Source organism: Trichechus manatus, unplaced genomic scaffold, assembly GCF_000243295.1.
Source record: "Trichechus manatus latirostris isolate Lorelei unplaced genomic scaffold, TriManLat1.0 scaffold00020, whole genome shotgun sequence".
NCBI lineage: Eukaryota > Metazoa > Chordata > Mammalia > Sirenia > Trichechidae > Trichechus > Trichechus manatus.
In genome coordinates, this window is record NW_004443956.1 from 11,864,030 (window position 1) to 11,881,655 (window position 17,626).

Genomic DNA, 17,626 nt, shown 5'->3' on the forward strand with positions numbered 1-17,626 from the left:
CACCCTTAGTATGTCTAGAGTGAACCGGTTCGAAGCCCTGAATTCTCCCTCTCTTACTTATTCCGAAAAGCCAGTGTCTTGTTCAGCTTTTGCTGCTAATGAACTCAGCTGCTCCTGGCAGGAGGCAGATGGAAGCAGTTTATGGTTTCACTAGATGACAACTGAATCTATTATCATAATTACAGCCTTAAAGTAATTTGTACAGTGAGCACCCCACCCCGAATGAAGGTAAAGACGACTCTGCGTGGAGCAGGGCTGTGTTCTAGCGACGCACGTCGAATGTGGTAAGAAGTGCACAGCGTCCGGCGTACGTGGCAGCAGCAGCTATTACATAAGAACACAGTCAAGGAAAACAAAAAGCCAGGCAATTAACTATAACAGACGGAAAGCAGGAAGGAGCAATCGGGACAAGCAGGCGTCCCACCTGCTTTCTGCCTCCTGCACTGAATGAGCATGTGATACTTTTATTTAGGAGAAACCTGGAGTTTGACCTAGAGCAGATCTTCCAAACATGCACCGGAACGGTCTGCTCCTGTGTGAATCCGCCTGGAGAGACGACTGTGGTTACCAGTTTCATTCACCCTGACAGGTGAGCACCATTCCAGTGCAGGCGGGGAGGCGGTGTGGGAGGAGCTGCTGCGACTTCTGTGCTGGGTGTGTGCCTGCAGGGAGGGCGACAGCAGACCGCGGTGGCTTGGTGCGGGAGCCACGAGGTCTGGAAGCAGACCTGAGACAGCTTCAAGGCCTCGGAGGCCTCGGACCACGGTTCACAACAGCTGCTGCAGTCTGGAGGGCTGTTTTTGGTTTGCTTTTTGTTGTAGTTTTTTTTTTTTTTTTGCCAAATTATTTGTCTTCTTTTATCATATCACTGACCAGGAGGCTAAAACTCATTTCTAGGTTGGAGGTTGGATTAAGTGAAAACCACTGCTGCCTGGAATATTCAGATATACTAAGGATTACACTGTGATTTCTACCTACAGCCCAAGGCTTAAGACTTTGATAGGAAAAATCCAAACTGTCTTCTCAGGGCTGACAGTGGGGACAGAAAAAAGACACAGGACCTTGGCATGTTTACGAAGCCCCTGCCCTAACTGGCACCGCCTAGTCACAAACTGCACCCCACAACTGGGACAGGCAACGTCTGTTTTCAGTCATCTATTCAAGGAATGTCCTTCTCTACAAGCTTTCAGTGGCCATAGTTCTGCCATCCCCACATACATTCACTTTCTCAGGAAAGGCAAACTCCACAGACCCGAGGGCAATGGCAAACGTGTTGTCGACAGCTGTCAGAGCATCTACCACGAAATACATGGAAACAAGACAGTGACATTCAGCAGCTTGGCTTGTTACGATCTTAGAGGGCTACTGCACACGTATTTCCGTGTGTGGCCCCATCACTGTTTGACCCACTTAAGAATTCGTGCCAATGAATAAGCTGCGCTAGAGTTCATTTTTCTCTCACTGTTACTTTGTTAAATGTAGAATCGGTGCAAGAATGAATGTACCTCAGATATGGGCAGGTCTGTAACCTCATGATATATTAGCCACAGACGGCAGATTCCTGGCACACATACCACCACGATTCCCCCAGGCTCATGCTAGACATCAATAATCAGCACCATATTCCTCACTGTAAAACCCAGCCCCATCTCAAAATCCTGAGTCCCCCAGGCAGCCACCACCAATCCACCAGAGTTGTCACACAAATAAAACCATCCAATGTTACCTACTTTTCAGTTGGAAATTTTGAAGAGGGGGTAGGGTCACTCTCCTGCAAACATCTTAACTGGGGCCTAACCTACCTGCTTCATGCTACACAGACTATCAAATTCTTGAAATTATAGCCTGCCAAATGCACCCAAAAACTACAGCCAAATAAATGATCTCACACAGCACTGGGATGAGGCGGTAGTAGCACCATCCCAAGAGGCCCGAAGCTCTGCTTTTACATTGGCACTCCTGACCCACTCCACAAGGAGGCTGCTGCTTGTCTCACAGGAAAATTCCTGGTAGATGATTTCAAAGAGAAAACTGTAATTTCGTATATCTATACAGATCTCAACATTTAGACAGCTTTACAGGTTTATGTTGTAAAAGCAATGCTGAAGAGAGAGCTCTTTAAATGATGCCAGAAGTCTGAGGCACTTGTTAGGTGCCGTTGAGTCAGTTCTGACTCCTAGCGACCCAATGCACCACAGAACGAAACACTGCCCTGTCCTGTACCATCCTCACAATCGTTGTTATGCTTGAGCCCATTGTTGCAGCCACTGTGTCAATCCATCTCATTAAGGGTCTTCCCCTTTTTCACTGACCCTCTACTTTACCAAGCATGATGTCCTTCTCTAGGGACTGATCCCTTCTGACAACATGTCCAAAGTATGAAAGACATAGTCTCGCCATCCTTGCTTCTAAGGAGCATTCTGGTTGTACTTCTTCCAAGAAGCACTTAATAATAGAGAACAACCAAGGTATCATGCACTGCACTATGTTGAAAGTAATTTGCTACTACTAATAGGTGTAACACCCAGAGCACAAATGTTTCCCTCTAACGTTGCTACCCTCGCTCACTCGGCATCCCTGCACTGTGTAAACTGAAACCTATTTTACTAATGCTGCAGCCCATCACCTGGCTGTGAATATCCTCTAACACCAAGATGAGCAAGGCTGAGAATTACTGGGCTGGAATATTGCATCAACTTGATTGTGCCATATGATCTCACATATACAACACCAAATGTAACATTTTAACAAATATCAGTAAATATATAATAACAATATAAAAACATTCCTAAGTAGGACCAAAGGAGCCCTGGTGGCACACTGGTTAAGTGCTCTGCTAACTGAAAGGTCTGTGGTTCGAACCCACCAGCTGCTCTGTGGGGGAAAGAAGTGGCACTCTGCTTTTGTAACGATTACGGCCTTGGAACCCCTGTGCGGCGGTTCTCCTCTGTCACACGAGGTCGTTATTAGTCAAAATCGACTCGACGGCGCCTAACAACCATAACTAGGACATAAGCAGAAGAAAGGAAAGGTGCTCGTCCAATCTCAGGCGACGTAGGGGACCTCAGAGGAAGGAGGAAGAGGCGGTGGAGAGGTGGAAAGGCAGCTGGCCATCCCTCTCGTCCTTACCCTGACAGCCCCTGTGTCTGCCAGACCTCATGCAGCGCAGAGAGTACGTTCCCAGTGGCAGTGCTGGAACCCGCCTGGAGGAAAAGACAAAGGTGAAGTAAGCCATTTTATGAAACTCTCCAACTTGGAGCTGCCTCTCAAATATCTCAGGTACGTGGCCCCTACCACCCTCATCAAGGACACAGTTTCAAACAGACGGGGCGTTTCTTAGGATCCTCTGGATCCTGCTCAGCAAGAAACGCTTCCGTTCAGCACTCATGGCAACTACTGACTTGGCCCGTGCTGCACGGGAAGCTGCTTTTCTGAACTGTTTCTCTCACAAACCAACAGCAGAGCTTGCCTAGATTATTTGTGTTTAACTATCTACCAGGAAAAAGTCAGAAAGTAATATTCTATAAAGGATGAGGAATAACCAGTACAAATGGCAGAATTATGAAACTAAGTAGCTAATAAACACGTTTAATAAAGAATGCCATGTTCAATTTAAAACACGATTGACATTCTTAGGTTTGGTCCTGCCAGCCTAAGCCCCAGAATTCTGCTCATATTTGTCCTACTTTTCCACAATGATCTGACTTTGTTTTTTATTGTTTTTGTTCATTTATATATTATATATGGCATTCCCTGATCTCTTGGTCTAGCATTTTTAAAAACAATTTTGTTTTTTAACACAACTTTTTAACAATTCTGACAACTGTCCTAACTTGCTCAGTGAAGGCCAAGCATGACCTATGCTCAGAGCCCACGTGCATGGCATGAAGCACGTCACCCCTCTGAGCCTTGGGCCTGCCATCACAAAAACAGAGATGATTTGGAAATAGTATTACTTACAATACATATTAGCGCAGATATATTTTACCTGAATCTAATCATAAATCAGACAATCCAGACTGTGGGACTACCTATAGCACAATTGGAGCCCTAGTGGTGCAGTGTTTAAGAGCTCGGCTGCAAACCAAAAGGTTGGCAGTTCGAATCCACCAGGTGCTTCTTGGAAACCCTATGGGGCAGTTCTACTCTGTCCTATAGGGTCGCTATGAGTTGGAATCGACTCGACGGCAACAAGTTCGAAAGTTACCACCTACAACAGCATAACAGCCCCGCTTACTTACATAATGTAGGTAAAAAATGATTCTGAAATGTAAAATGCTACATAGACATTGGTCACAGTGACTACTGTGGATACTGTGTCACCGTTGGCTTCAGCAGTTTAACAGAGCACCTCTGGGAATACTGGCAGAAGGCTGCCGATCTTTCAGGCAAGTGCTATATTTATTCTTTCTATATACGTATAAGTTCTAGCACTAACAGATGCAGTAAGCACCTGTCGTACCGACACAGCATTATTTTACTACTCACCTTTGCCAACATAATTCTTGTCTTTGCCACATCCAGAGGCGTGGTGACCATAGCCGCAAATCCACCTGTGCATATAAAAATACCCAACACACGAGGGAGATATTGTTTACTGAATATACAGGGATTTTATCATTTTTATAATTCCTCATAACGCTGCCAAAATCACTTCTTTATTACTATGTCCACTGAGTCAAGAATGGGATTCAAGAATGGGATGTACACATGTAAAACCTTTATCCACGTGCTTAGGTTCTTTTGCAGCGATTTAGAATTCATACAAAAAGAGGTGACCAGATACTGCTTTACACCCAGGTCAAAAAACGAGCCCCACACTATACCTGGCTGTTTCATATGCTAGCAAAGGAACCCGAGTGCGTGCGTACACGGCGGGTGTGCATACGGTCAGTCACCCACTCTCAGTATGAGGGGCTCCTCCTGACCTAGAGGGTCCGTGCCTTCCCATGGGCCATGTTCTTTAAACTGGCTCCAAATGCTGCTATTGTCTCTACTCTGCATACAACAAAATAGACACATAGAAACACGTGCATCACTATGGGGAGTTTTGGTATAAAGGGCTGGATTCTTCAAGTTAAAAGATTTACAAGGTCAAGCTTTCTGTATTTCACAGGCTTCCTGATAGCAGGCCAGGTAGAGAAACTACGTTTCTAAACTCTTCTGCGGCTTCTTAGAGTCAGTCTTGTCCTTCTGGCTTCCTTCCTACCTTCTCTCTCTCCTCTTCTCTGTTTAAATACTGTGATTTCTAAGCTGTCCACAGAATTTAAACCTGTCCACACCTGTGGACAGAGGAATGGGAGGACTTTTTTTTTCTCCTTAGAAAACAGAAGCCACAATTTATGGTGTCAATATTTTATTTAATATGGAACAGAGACACATTTTAAACCCCAAGAGGCTGTGAGGAGATAAATCAAAGGTTCTCAGAAATAATAAAGCCAAAAGGGCTTTCTAAAGATTCGGCTGCATAAGCCAGGGTGAAAGAGGCCTCTGTGTAACGGCTGAGCAGAGCACGCGTGTGCCAGGGGGGCTCCCAGAATAGTGCTCTCCTTGAAATAGGGCCTTCTTGTCCACCCGCCACTCCCTCTGAGCTGTGTGGAGTGTGGACAAGAAGGCCACTTGATCTCTGCCAAGTATCTCTCTCAATATGTTGCCAAAATAAGATCATTACACTGAACCTCCTCCATTTGGTAACATTTAGGATGACACTGACTTTTTAAAAGATGTACCTATTTATGATTTGACATTCCATTTTGATTACCCATGAACCAGGAGATCTTAAGGAGTGTTAATTAACATGAGTATCAGAATCCCCTTTGTTTTAAGCCACTTTGCATTATGGATAAGTGAAACACATTCCTCCAAATTCAAAAGTTGCCTATAATTCAGAGACTTGCTAAATTTCAAGTCTTAAAATTTTGTGGATGCAGTCCTGAAGTCCTACTCTTTCATTGTTTTTTTTTTAACTACAGATTCTGCCCTAGAGGAGTAAATACACTTTTAATTACAGAAAAGAGTCCAAGAAGGCTTCTCATCCATCAAACAAAAGATCGAAACAAACCAAAAGGGAGGGAGGGAGTGAAGGAAGGAGGAACGGAGGGAATCAGGCAACAAACCTGTACTATTCCAGAACTTCCCACCCTGAAAGAACCCTTCTTGGAGCCAGAAAGACCAAAGCTGAAATTTCTGCTCTGCTATTTGACTGGCCTTGGGTAAATTTCTTATTCTCTAAATAAATGACCCTGTGAGGAACAGGTACTCTCATCCCATGTTACAGGTGGAAAAACTGAAGCTTAGAGGTTGACTACCTTGTAGAAGGTTGAACTTAGTGCAGAGCTGGGACTATGAAGTCTGTCTGACTCCAAAGCCTGAGCTCTTGGCCACTTGGCCCTACTGACCTCAGTCTTCTCATCTGTAAAGTACAGACAGTAATATCCACTTCCTGTAAGACGAGGATTAACTGACTCTCTGCAAAGTGTCTAGAACAGTGCCTGGCTCACAGTACTCAACAAGTGATTAACTCTTTCTTGGGTGGTCAGGGATGTGTGAGTTCTCCTCCTGTCACTAGCCCAGCATACACAGCAGACCCTCAAACATGCCTAGTGGGTGCCATGGACAAAGGTCTAGAGTTTTTACAGATTGAAGATTTCAACTTGTCCTTAAAAGGAAGGGAAGGGGACTTCCTTTGCGTCTGGTACCCAGCATTGTACTAGTCACTTGCATTGATTATTTCACCTCACTTGCACAGGTATTATTATCCTGCTTTACAGACAACTTGTACAGGGCCACACTGCTTGCATGGAGCCAGCACTCAAAGCCAGGCCTATCTTGGCTCCGAAAGCAGTGCTCTTTCCACTACGTAATGGCCTGGGTATATAAGACAAATTAAAATTTGAAAGTTAAGACTCAGAAGTGCATATACCATTTTCCAATTTGAAAATGTTCACAAACTGTCCTAAACCAACTGAAAAGTCCTAAAGGTTGACAAGGAAGATCATTTGTCCCCCGTCTGGTCATTCAAACTTTTATGAGTCACCTATGTTGAAAATTATTTGTCTTCTAATAAATTTGGATACTGCAAATCAAACTTATTTTGGCTACAGTAAAGGTCTACCTTTCCTTCACTGCCGGATGCCTGACAATATCCTCTTAGACGTTTATGAGGGTCAACAATCTGTTTCATTAAAGTAATGTGAAGAAAAGTTAAAGACAAACACACAATGGCTAGAATAGGTCCTAATTTCACTACCATGATGAAAACTGTGCTTTATGTAAGTTAGTAATAAATCAATTTGGGTGTCTTTAAACATAAAAAGATTTCTTTAATTCACAAACGTTACCATGTTTTTTAACGAGGCTCCAAGGAGATAATGTAATAGAATAACCGATCATAATGGGGGGGGAGGACCTGTACTTTCAGTTAAAATGTGGTTATTCTCTACATTTTACCTAAGGGGACTATAAACTACTGGTAATAAATATAAGGAACATACTAACATCTTAGACAGGAAATAATTATTGGTACAGCAAGTATAGGCTGCCTTAGTGTTCAGGTCACATGTGAAATGATTTCCCATGGTCTCCACTAGAGTGAGGTTTTTACTGAATGCCAGGCAGACTGCTTTCAAGGACCAGATTCAGGGAAAGTAAACTTGTACAATGAAACTACATTTCAGGTGTCCTTGGGGAACAAATGCAGAGTGTTTATTGTCTTTAGACAAAGCAGCCACCTTCTGACAACAGGCCTGGAGCTGTCACCTCCAGGCAGCAGCTGGGAATGTGGTGGGGCGCTGAGCTCACCTGGGGAACCCTGCTGCCACTCTTGGTTCCCCAGGGCCTGGCCTCCCCTGACTAGTCTAGGAGGGACAGGAGCATCTTCATGCACCTCTTTTGCATGATCTCTAAACAAGGGTCCAGATGTGGAGGGCTTAAAACAAACAACAAGCAAAAACGTGTTCGTGTTTTAAAGATTGTGTCAAGCCTTCTCATCTGTTAACCAAATACCCCTTTTCATCCTCGTCTAGAATTTCAAGCCATGGGGAGATCCTGCCTCTTTTCTCTTAGGGAATGTGTAAGTAGGTGTTCTTTATGAGAAACTAATCACAAAACACTAGGGTAGCAAACATCATTATAGTACTAAATATCATAATCACTTAGACTGCATTATGGTTTTATGTTTAGAAGTTAATTTTAAGTGAGGAAGTTGGTAAAGTCATTTTATTTTGCCTATTTTAACCCCTGACCAGAAGCCAAGAGAATCTGCGAGCATGACAAGCCATCAACACCTCCAATCTCGAGAGACATGTTTAGATACTCGTGCCAAATAGTTTACAGAACAAGCATGGACAAGATAGCATGCCAAGGATGGCACAGAGAATGGTTCATCTGCAACGAGTTAACCAATTTAAACTGGCGGAAGCACACATGGATGAGCAATCTGACTTCTGCCCTAAGGGCTAGTTTCTTCACCGCCTTTACGGCCACGTGAAAGTGCAGCGTGTAAGCACGTCAGGTCTGAAAGATGGCCAGTCCTTAGCCATTTCTCTACACTGTGTAATGCACACTGTTGCACCAGATTCTTACAGAATAGTGCTTTTTCACAATTTAGAATATTTTCAAATGATATTTATCCTTCAGAAAGGTTTTTAAATAGTAACCTTGTTCCTCTGGATCCACGTCTGTGCCAAATAAAATTTAAAAACAAAGAGTATAAACAAGAAATGCACTTATTTTATCTGTTGCTAAATATATGTGGATTTACTGACAAGTAATGGAGTTTTTTCAGACCTTGGAAAAACTCTTTTACTCATTAGAACTGTAGATAAGAAAACAAGGTGACCGTATTAGAGGAGATGACTGTATCTTGTACTTTTATTAACATACTACCCTTTGCAATTGATAATACAAATTATTGGGATAATAAATTTTTAATTTTCTGGATGTTGGTTGTTTTTATTGAAATGGTAATCATTCCCTACATCTGTCCAATTTTTACAGATCACAAAAAACTAACACATCCACTATCTCGTTTAATACCCAAGGCAATCCCCTACGGTACGAGGGCTGCTTCTACATTCCAGGTAAGGAAGCTGGCACTCAGGATGATTTACTCATTCCTTAGCTGGAAGCAGAACAGGAGAACTGACCACTTTCTAAGTGGGACAGCTCAGCCTGCACTAGCTGTGTGGCTTTGGGACATCACTCCCCTTCCCCTCCCCACGGTGGCCTCAGTGTCCACGAGAGCAAAGGGCATGAGCTGCTGCACTCATCCGGGCCACCTCAAGTGAGAGGGCCTGAGAGTATCTTGCCTAGCAGTCAGGAGATGCCTGATAAAAAGGTTATTTCTTTACCCCCTTCTATCTAAACTAGTGCTTGTTATACAGCATTATTCAGAAAAAGGCACTGTGATGAATGCAAATGTATCTATTTGCAAACAAATCTTTGAATTAGCATCTTGAGGAATGGGACCAGAGAAATACACTTCTTAGTTCAACACATGGAAGTTTTATGGCATTGTGGACTTCAAGACTTGGCTTTCCTTATCCAGGATGACTAAATTTCCATACTGCTCACTTGGTCCCCAGGGCCCACAAGGCAGTCACCAGAAATGCACATTTCTCTGAGGGACGAGGGGATAATGACCCTGCCTCCTGGGAAATGAATCAAGACCACCTACTCATTTAACGCAGCTAATGACCGTGTGTCATGTGGAAACAATTATCCATCACCATCACTCTGGGTTGGCTTCACGTCTAAAGGCAAGTTTCTTACTTTTTGATTATCAATTCCACAAGTCAAACAGCTCCAATTATTAATAAAGAATCCCATTAAATGTATGTTTTCCCATTTCCTAGCAGCTAAAAACAAAAACCCCAATCCAACAAACATTAAACAAAATGGAAAATAATTATTTACCAATAAAGTTGACGTCCTCAGCCTACACAGCTGTCAATTTACTTACTTTGCCTCTAAACCAGCAGTTTACAATTGTCCCACAAATTTCCATTTCGTTTTATTTAACTGTAATTCCAATTTTACCTTTATTTGCAATAACAAGATGTATTTCCATTTAAGGCTGTTAAACATATCACTTAATAAATTCTTTAAAGCATCCAGGTCCTCATTAAAACCTCACTGGAAAATTCTCACGGCTGGCCAAGTGATGGATAACGCAATATTGCGCATTGTCACTTTGCTCTTCGTTTAACATCTAGAAAATGCTCAGATGTTGAGAACCCCACATTTTCCACACAGAGCGGTTTAGCTTCGGTAAGTTGTGGAGTATCCTCTGCTCTCCTGACACCAGTTAATCCACAGCGCTGTCAAGCATGTCACACGAACTGTGAATCATCGCCCTCTGCAGAAATTGCTTAACCCCCGCAGCACTGCTCTGGGCAGACAGCTGCACTGTCAGCCCTGCACCCACAGCAAGCCTCTTCCCACAGAAGGGTTTATAAATCATCTTTAAGATAATCCAAGGGCCTGAGTGAAGGCTTTAATAAAGATGAAAAGAAAAGAAAAATTTGTCAAAAACAAATTGGTTGTCTTTCAAGTAGACACCTTTTTAGCAGGTTTTTTTCTTTTTTCCCCCAAGACACTTTCTTCCTTAAACAACTAGTGGAGCTGTCTTCATCTAAACAATCTGGAATTTCTAAAGAATGTTGGTTTTGCATAGTTAATATTCTCACATTTTTGTCCCCCTCTTGGTCTTTCCCAGTACAATATAATCCTTTGCACCTGCAAAAGCTCCACAGACTGCTGACTGCCAGGAATCCACCACATGATCCTGCCTCCAGGACCAGAGCGCCTGTGTTTGAGGAGAAAGAAAAATACAAGTTATTAAATATTTGAATTTATCGGAACCGCCTGTGGGTTAGCTCTGGGGATGGGAACTTAAGTGAGAAGCTATTTTGGTGGCATTCTTCAGTGGTGACATAACTGATTTTCCCAAAGACTTAACTGCATTCTAAATAAGTTAGACATGAGGGTGGTAGCTACGTTAGTGTTCAAAGGAAATCATTTTCAGGGAATATGTATGATACACCCACACACATATACTCACATTCGTGTCTATGTGTACAGATAAAAATATAGTACACATCTTTAAGACAGTGCAACACTTTAAATATCTCCCAGTTAATTCTAAACACATAAATACCACAATTTACAAATCAGGACAGTGTGTGCAAAATTCCTCAGCTGTTTTTAAAATATTTATCTGTGCTATACATGTTTGAAGGATGCTAATTCTGTTGCTTAAGTATCAATTTAAACATTCCTCAAAGACCTTTTATACTTTTCATGTAATAGGTTCAGAATTATACAAACACCTATGCCAAATTTCAAACTGGGCAACATGATGCCAGAGATATGGTGCCTCGCTCACTGTGCCCACCAGGACGTCATGATCTAGTGGGAGACAACATATAGTCACATAAAATGGTGAATAATGCCATGATGTAGTCTCTGTACATATATTAAAACCCACAATCCCCACAGCAACCCTAAGCTTTGGGTCCTGTTATTATCCACATTTTACCCAGGCTATCTGACGGCAGGGCGTGCACTCTTTTTTTTAGTAATATTTTATCGTATTTTTGGTGAAGGTTTACACAGCAGTTTAGGTTCCCATTCAACAATTTCTGCACAAGTTGTTCAGTGACATTGGTTACATTCTTCACAATGCATGAACATTCTCAATATTTCCATTCTGTTTCCATTAATCTAGTTTCCCTGTCCTCTTACATTCTCATCTTTGTTTTAAAGTAATTGTTAACCCTTTGGTCTCATGTAGGTGATTTTAGCATAGTACTATAGAGTGACACTCATTATTTTTTGAGCCAATTTGTTATTTAGCTACAAGGTGACCTTAGGGGCTAGTTTCGGTTCAAGGTTGCACTTTTTTTTAAACAGCTGTACTGAGGAATAACTGACATCCAAAACTACATAAAGTATACAACTTGATAAGTTTTGACATACACGCACATGAAACCACCGCTTCAATTAAGGTAATGAAAACATTCATCACCTCCAAAAGTTTCCCGGTGTCCCTTTGTAATCCCCTCCTTCCTGCCCCTCTTTTCCTCCCATCCCCTTCTCCAAGCAAGCACTAATCTTTCTGTTACTAGAGATCAGTTTGCATTTTCTAGAATTTTATATAAATGGACATGTACAGGAAGGAATTACTGTTTTTTTTTTTTTAACATGGCTTCTTTCATTAAGCATAATTACTTCATATTTGTCCATGTTGTTGGTGGTATCAACAGTGTATTCTCTACTGGTGAGCAAAATTCCACTGTATAGATATACACCACAGTTTGTTTATGCATTTACCTGACATGCATCTGGGTTGTTTCCAGTTTTAGGCTATTACAACTAAAGCTGTTACGAGCATGTGCATATGAGTCTTTACATGGACACACACTTTCATTTCTTTTGGATAAATACCTAGGACTGCAACGGCTGGATCACATGGTAGGTGTATGTTTAACTGAACTGCCAACTCATTTTCCAAAATGGTTGTACTATTTTATATTCCCACCAGCAGGGTATCAGAATTCCAGTTTGTGCACATCCATGACAACACTTGGTATGTCATTATTTTTTAATTTTAACCATTCTAATAGGTAATAGTGTTATCTCATAGTGGTTTTTCTTTTTTTTTGCAAAATATTAAAATGTTTTATTTGTAAATGAAGCAATTACTTTATTTTTTAATGCAAAGGATTACATCAAAATTTAGTAGTATTAATGCAAGAATTAATGTAGTTAAATTAATATGAGAATTAAATAGAATTCTATTTAGTAGAATTAACACGGATACAAAGCATGGAGAACAATTAGGCAGCCATTCAAGTGGCTGAGTGAGAAATAACAACAGCTTTCACTTAGGTGGTTGTAGTGGATACAAGAGATGTAGACTGACAGATACTTTGAGGCAGCATTGAAACCAAACCTCTCCGCTGGAGGAGATATGTGAGGAGGCTAAGTGAAGACACAAATACAAGAAAATACATACAAAGTATGAATACTTTCCATTTATTTCAGCATCAAACACTATAAAAATATAATCAAAAGACTTATTTCACAAAGTCTTTAAATTTCTACAAAAACCTTGAATAATAAGTACATTACTTATAAAAACAAATAATCCTAGAGAAGTACTTGGAAGAAGTATAGCCAGAATGCTCCTTAGAAGTGAGGATGGCGAGATTTTGTCTTGTTTACTTTGGACATGTTATCAGGAGGGCCCAATCCCTGGATAAGGACATCATGTTTGGTAAAGCTGAGGGTCAGCGAAAGAGAGGAAGACCCTTGACAAGATGGGCTGACACAGTGGTCACTGTGGTTTTAATTTGCATCTCTCTGATGACTGATAATGCTGAGCTCTTTTTTTCATGTACTTATTTGCCATCCACATAACCTCCTTGGTGAAGTATCTGTTCAAATGTTTTGCATACTTTTACTGGGTTGTCTGTTTTCTCAATTACTGGGTTTTGAGGGTTCTTTATATATTATGGATACAAGCCATTTACAAGTACTTTTTCCTAGTTTGTCACTTTAAGTCCAAATTATCTTTTCACGGATGTTTTTGGTATTGTATCTAAAAAATCTTTGCCTAAATCAAGGCAGAAAGATTTTTCTCCTATGTTTTCTTCTAGAAATTATAGTTTCAGGTTTTACATTTAGGTCTATCGACCATTTGAGTGAATTTTTATTTATGGTGCAAGGTACGGATTGAAGTTTTTTTTTTTAAACATAGGAATATTCAATTGTTCCAACAATTGGAAAAGACTGTCCTTTCTCCAATGAACTGTCTTCTCATTTCTACTGACAATCAGTTGTCCATATGTGAGTCTATTTCTGAACTCAGTATTCTGTTCTATTGATCGATAGGTCTATTTTGATGCCAATTCTATACTTCCTTGACTACTGTGGCTTTGTAACTTAAGTCTGGAAATCAGGTAGTGTTAGTTCTCAAGCTTTTCTTCTTTATCAAAACTGCTTTGCCTATTCTAGGTTCTTTGCATTTCCATATGAATTTCAGAATCAGCTTACCAATTTCTATAAAAAAGCCTACTGAGATTTTGATCAGGACTGCACTGGATCTACAGGCCATTTTGGGGAAAACAGGTCTTAACGATATTGTGTTTTCCAACCCAAAAATATGACTTAGCTTTCCATTTTTTTAGGTATCCTTTAATTTCTCTCAGCAATGTTTTGCAGTTTTTGTTGTACAGATCTCACACTTGTTTTGTCAGATTTATTCCTAAGTATTTCATATTTTTGATGCTATTATAAATGGTATTGTCTTTTTAAATTTCATTTTCTGATTGTTCATTGCTAATATATATAGAGAGAAATATAGTTGCTTTTTGTTACATTGATCTTATATCCTGCAATCTTGCTAAACTTAATTGCTACATTTACTAGTTCTAGTAGCTTTTTCGTAGATTCCATTGGATTTTCTACACACATCATTTGTGAAGAAAGACAGTTTTACTTCTTCCTTTCCAATCAAGATGCTTTTTTTTCCCTTTCTTTTTTCTTTTTCTTGCCTTACTGTGCTGGCTAGGACCTCTAGCACAGTGGCATGCACTTAAAAAAAAAAAAAAAAAGGCCACAAATACTGCTACAAAGACTTCTTGAATATATTAGTTGAAATGGCTAGATCAGTATAATGACCTATTAATAGTAACAGGACATTTTTAGGGATGATTTTTAGGGATTATATACACCACAACTGAAATAAAAACAGTACAGTCAGTCCTAATTTCCTACTCTTGATAGTTTCCCACTGAGAAATAATAGCCGGAAGGTTGAGACAACTGCTACGAAGACAGAGAATATACCATAGAAACCAATGAAGACACATGTTGCTCTATTTAGTCAACTTTAACAACTTTTCTTAAATCAGACACCTAACTACACAAACTACCCAACAAATTAAGTATAGAAATACTGTGAGGTGTCTGAGGACTCCAACATTTCCTTCCTTTCAAACTAATGAGAATGATTACCTAAAAGTGTATTTATTACATTTACTGGACTAAGGGCAGCTATCAAACAGATTTCTGTAACCTGACTTGTGAACGCAGAGAAGCTAAAAAAAGGTTTATTACAAACAGGTTTCCAAAGACAGTGGTAGTAGTTGATATATTTTCAGGCACTGTGAGTGAAGGGGAAAAACAACAGTGCCAAGGTCTAATTTCTGAGGGGTACAGTGAGAGCAGAAGAGAGTTATAAAAGAGAGAACAGATAGAAAAGGCTTCACAGAGGTGCCAGTTGTAATCTAGGGAGAAAAAAAATGGTTGCCAGGGGGAGAAAACACTTCATCAAAATAGACTCAGATGGCTTAGACAGTTTAAAAATAGAAACCTCCATAGATAAGCATAATTTTCCACTATCACCTGGCCAAAGTAATTTAGTCTAAGAACGCAGAAAGAAATCATTTTGTATTTGAAATGGATACTAGTAAATATCTTAAATACAAATCTCTAGAAAAATCAAAACGTTTAAACTCAAGTGAGAAACTCCAGGGCCAAACACAAGAGCGTGATATAAATAACGGCTGTAACAGCACCCACAGCCAACGCTGCTGTACCACTCACTATGTTCCAGCCACCATACCAAACACTTTACATACATTAACTCCTTCAATCCTCACTACACTCTTAGGAGGTATGTGTCACTTTTATCCTTATTTTATAGACAAGGAAGTTGAGGCCCAGAGAAGTGAAGTAACTTGCCAAAAGACAGAGGGTGAGTAGAACTGAGATTTGGATGAGACAATATGGTGCCAAAGACCTCCCTTGCTCTTACACTCATATTTAGACAGCTCATTTCACTTAAGGAAAATGATTGATTTTACCCTTCTCAATGGAGTACAGAAACACTTGGATTTGGATCTACAAGTTACAGCTGCTTAATAGCAAACAGAATGGTATGTATAAGACACTTTAATTCCACACACAGATCACCATTACTACTGGAATTATAACAAAATAGGATGAGATGTAACGAGTGAACAAACTATGTCAACATCCAATGCAACTTGCTGTAATAATGAGTCTACAATGATTTTTTTTTTAATGAAGAATTGTCTAAACACAGAAACTTCAGAAAATACTGAGATCAATCTAAAAAGAAGTGTGCTGTTTACAAATGACTCATTTGGGAGCAACTTTAAATTCATTTAAAAAAACAACAAAAAAAGAACCTGCCTGGTAGAAAGTACGGTATGTGAATTACGAAAGTACTCTGAAATGACATATGTCATATTCATCTAGTGCTGCTGTAACAGAAATACAAGTGGATGGCTTTCACAAAGAGAAATTTATTCCCTCACAGTCTAGTAGGCTAGAAGTCCAAATTCAGGGCACCAACTCCAGGGTAAGGCTTTCTCTCTCTGTCGGCTCTGGAGGAAGGTCCTTGTCATCAATCTTCCTCTGATCTAGGAGCTTCTCTGTGCAGGAACCTTGAGTCCAAAGGATGCGCTCTGCTCCCTGCGCTGCTTTCTTGGTGGTATGAGGCCCACCCACCCTCTGCTTGCTTCCCTTTTCTTTTATCTCTTGCAAGATAAAAGGTGGTACAGGCCACACCCCAGGAATACTCATTTTACACTGGATCAGGGATGACCTTAGCAAGGGTGTTACATCCCACCCTAATCCTCTTTAACATAATCCAATCTTGCCTCATTAACCACAGGCAGAGATTAGGATTTACAACATACAGGAAAATTATATCAATCACAAAATGTAGGACAACTACACAATACTGGGAATCATGACCTAACCAAGTTGACACATATTTTTGGGGGACACAGTTCAATCTATGACAACATATCTGCTGTATGTGGAGGAGCTGAAGGACTGTGACAAAAACTGGCTGGAAAGAAGGAAAGGTTACTCACAGAAAGCGTAAGTATTACTGTTCTATGACATTTAAATAATTTTAGACTGGCAAATGGAATAAAAACATAGTGTAGGACAATAGCATAAACGATTATTATTGATAATATTCCCATTGCCACTGAGTTGATTCCAACTCATAGCGACCCTACAAGGGCAGAGCAGAACTGCCCCATAGGGTTTCCAGGCTATAACTCTATACGGAAGCAGAATGACACATCTTTCTCCCATGGAGTGGCTGGTGAATTTGAACCGCTGACCTTCTGGTTTGCAGCCAAGCTCTTTAACCACTGCACCACCAGGGCTCCTCACAGACAGTATTAGTCACCACTTGCTGAGCACCAACCATGTGGCAGGCATTATGCTAAAGATTTTACATATACTATCTCACTTAATTTTGGAAAGTATGTATTATTATCCATAAAACAGGTGAAGGACAGGTGCAGAGAGATATGAAATAACTTGCCTGCGGTCACACAGCAGACAGGGAGCAGGGAAGCTGAAGCTGGTTTGTCTGGCTCTCCCCAAACCATATGCCTTGTAGGCAAACAGAGCAGTACCCGTACAATACTGAAAGTTCCTCACTACCACCCTCGGTTCTGCTTCTGGTGGAGCTGTATTATAATATGCACGTTACTAAAGATTTTGCTGTCAAGAAAATTTGTTTAAATAATGCGAGTTTGTAATGGAGGTCTCTTTTTTTTTTTTTTTTTTTT

At 40.6% G+C, this 17,626-nt stretch overlaps 1 protein-coding gene across 3 annotated transcripts in view; it reads right to left on the reverse strand.

The window, feature by feature from the left end:
- Positions 1 to 17,626, reverse strand: part of SLC25A26 (solute carrier family 25 member 26) — a 160,031-nt gene that overhangs the window by 4,105 nt on the left and 138,300 nt on the right. For 2 of the 3 annotated variants that reach the window (XM_023727941.1, XM_023727939.1), the window contains 3 exons: positions 10,738 to 10,807; positions 4,489 to 4,553; positions 3,130 to 3,203 (listed from right to left, as the gene is read on the reverse strand). In XM_023727941.1, the coding sequence (XP_023583709.1) occupies positions 3,130 to 3,203; positions 4,489 to 4,553; positions 10,738 to 10,807 (209 nt within the window). Of the gene's footprint in view, positions 1 to 3,129; positions 3,204 to 4,213; positions 4,554 to 10,688; positions 10,808 to 17,626 lie in introns of those variants that run through there. The other variant, XM_023727940.1, reaches the window with a different exon arrangement.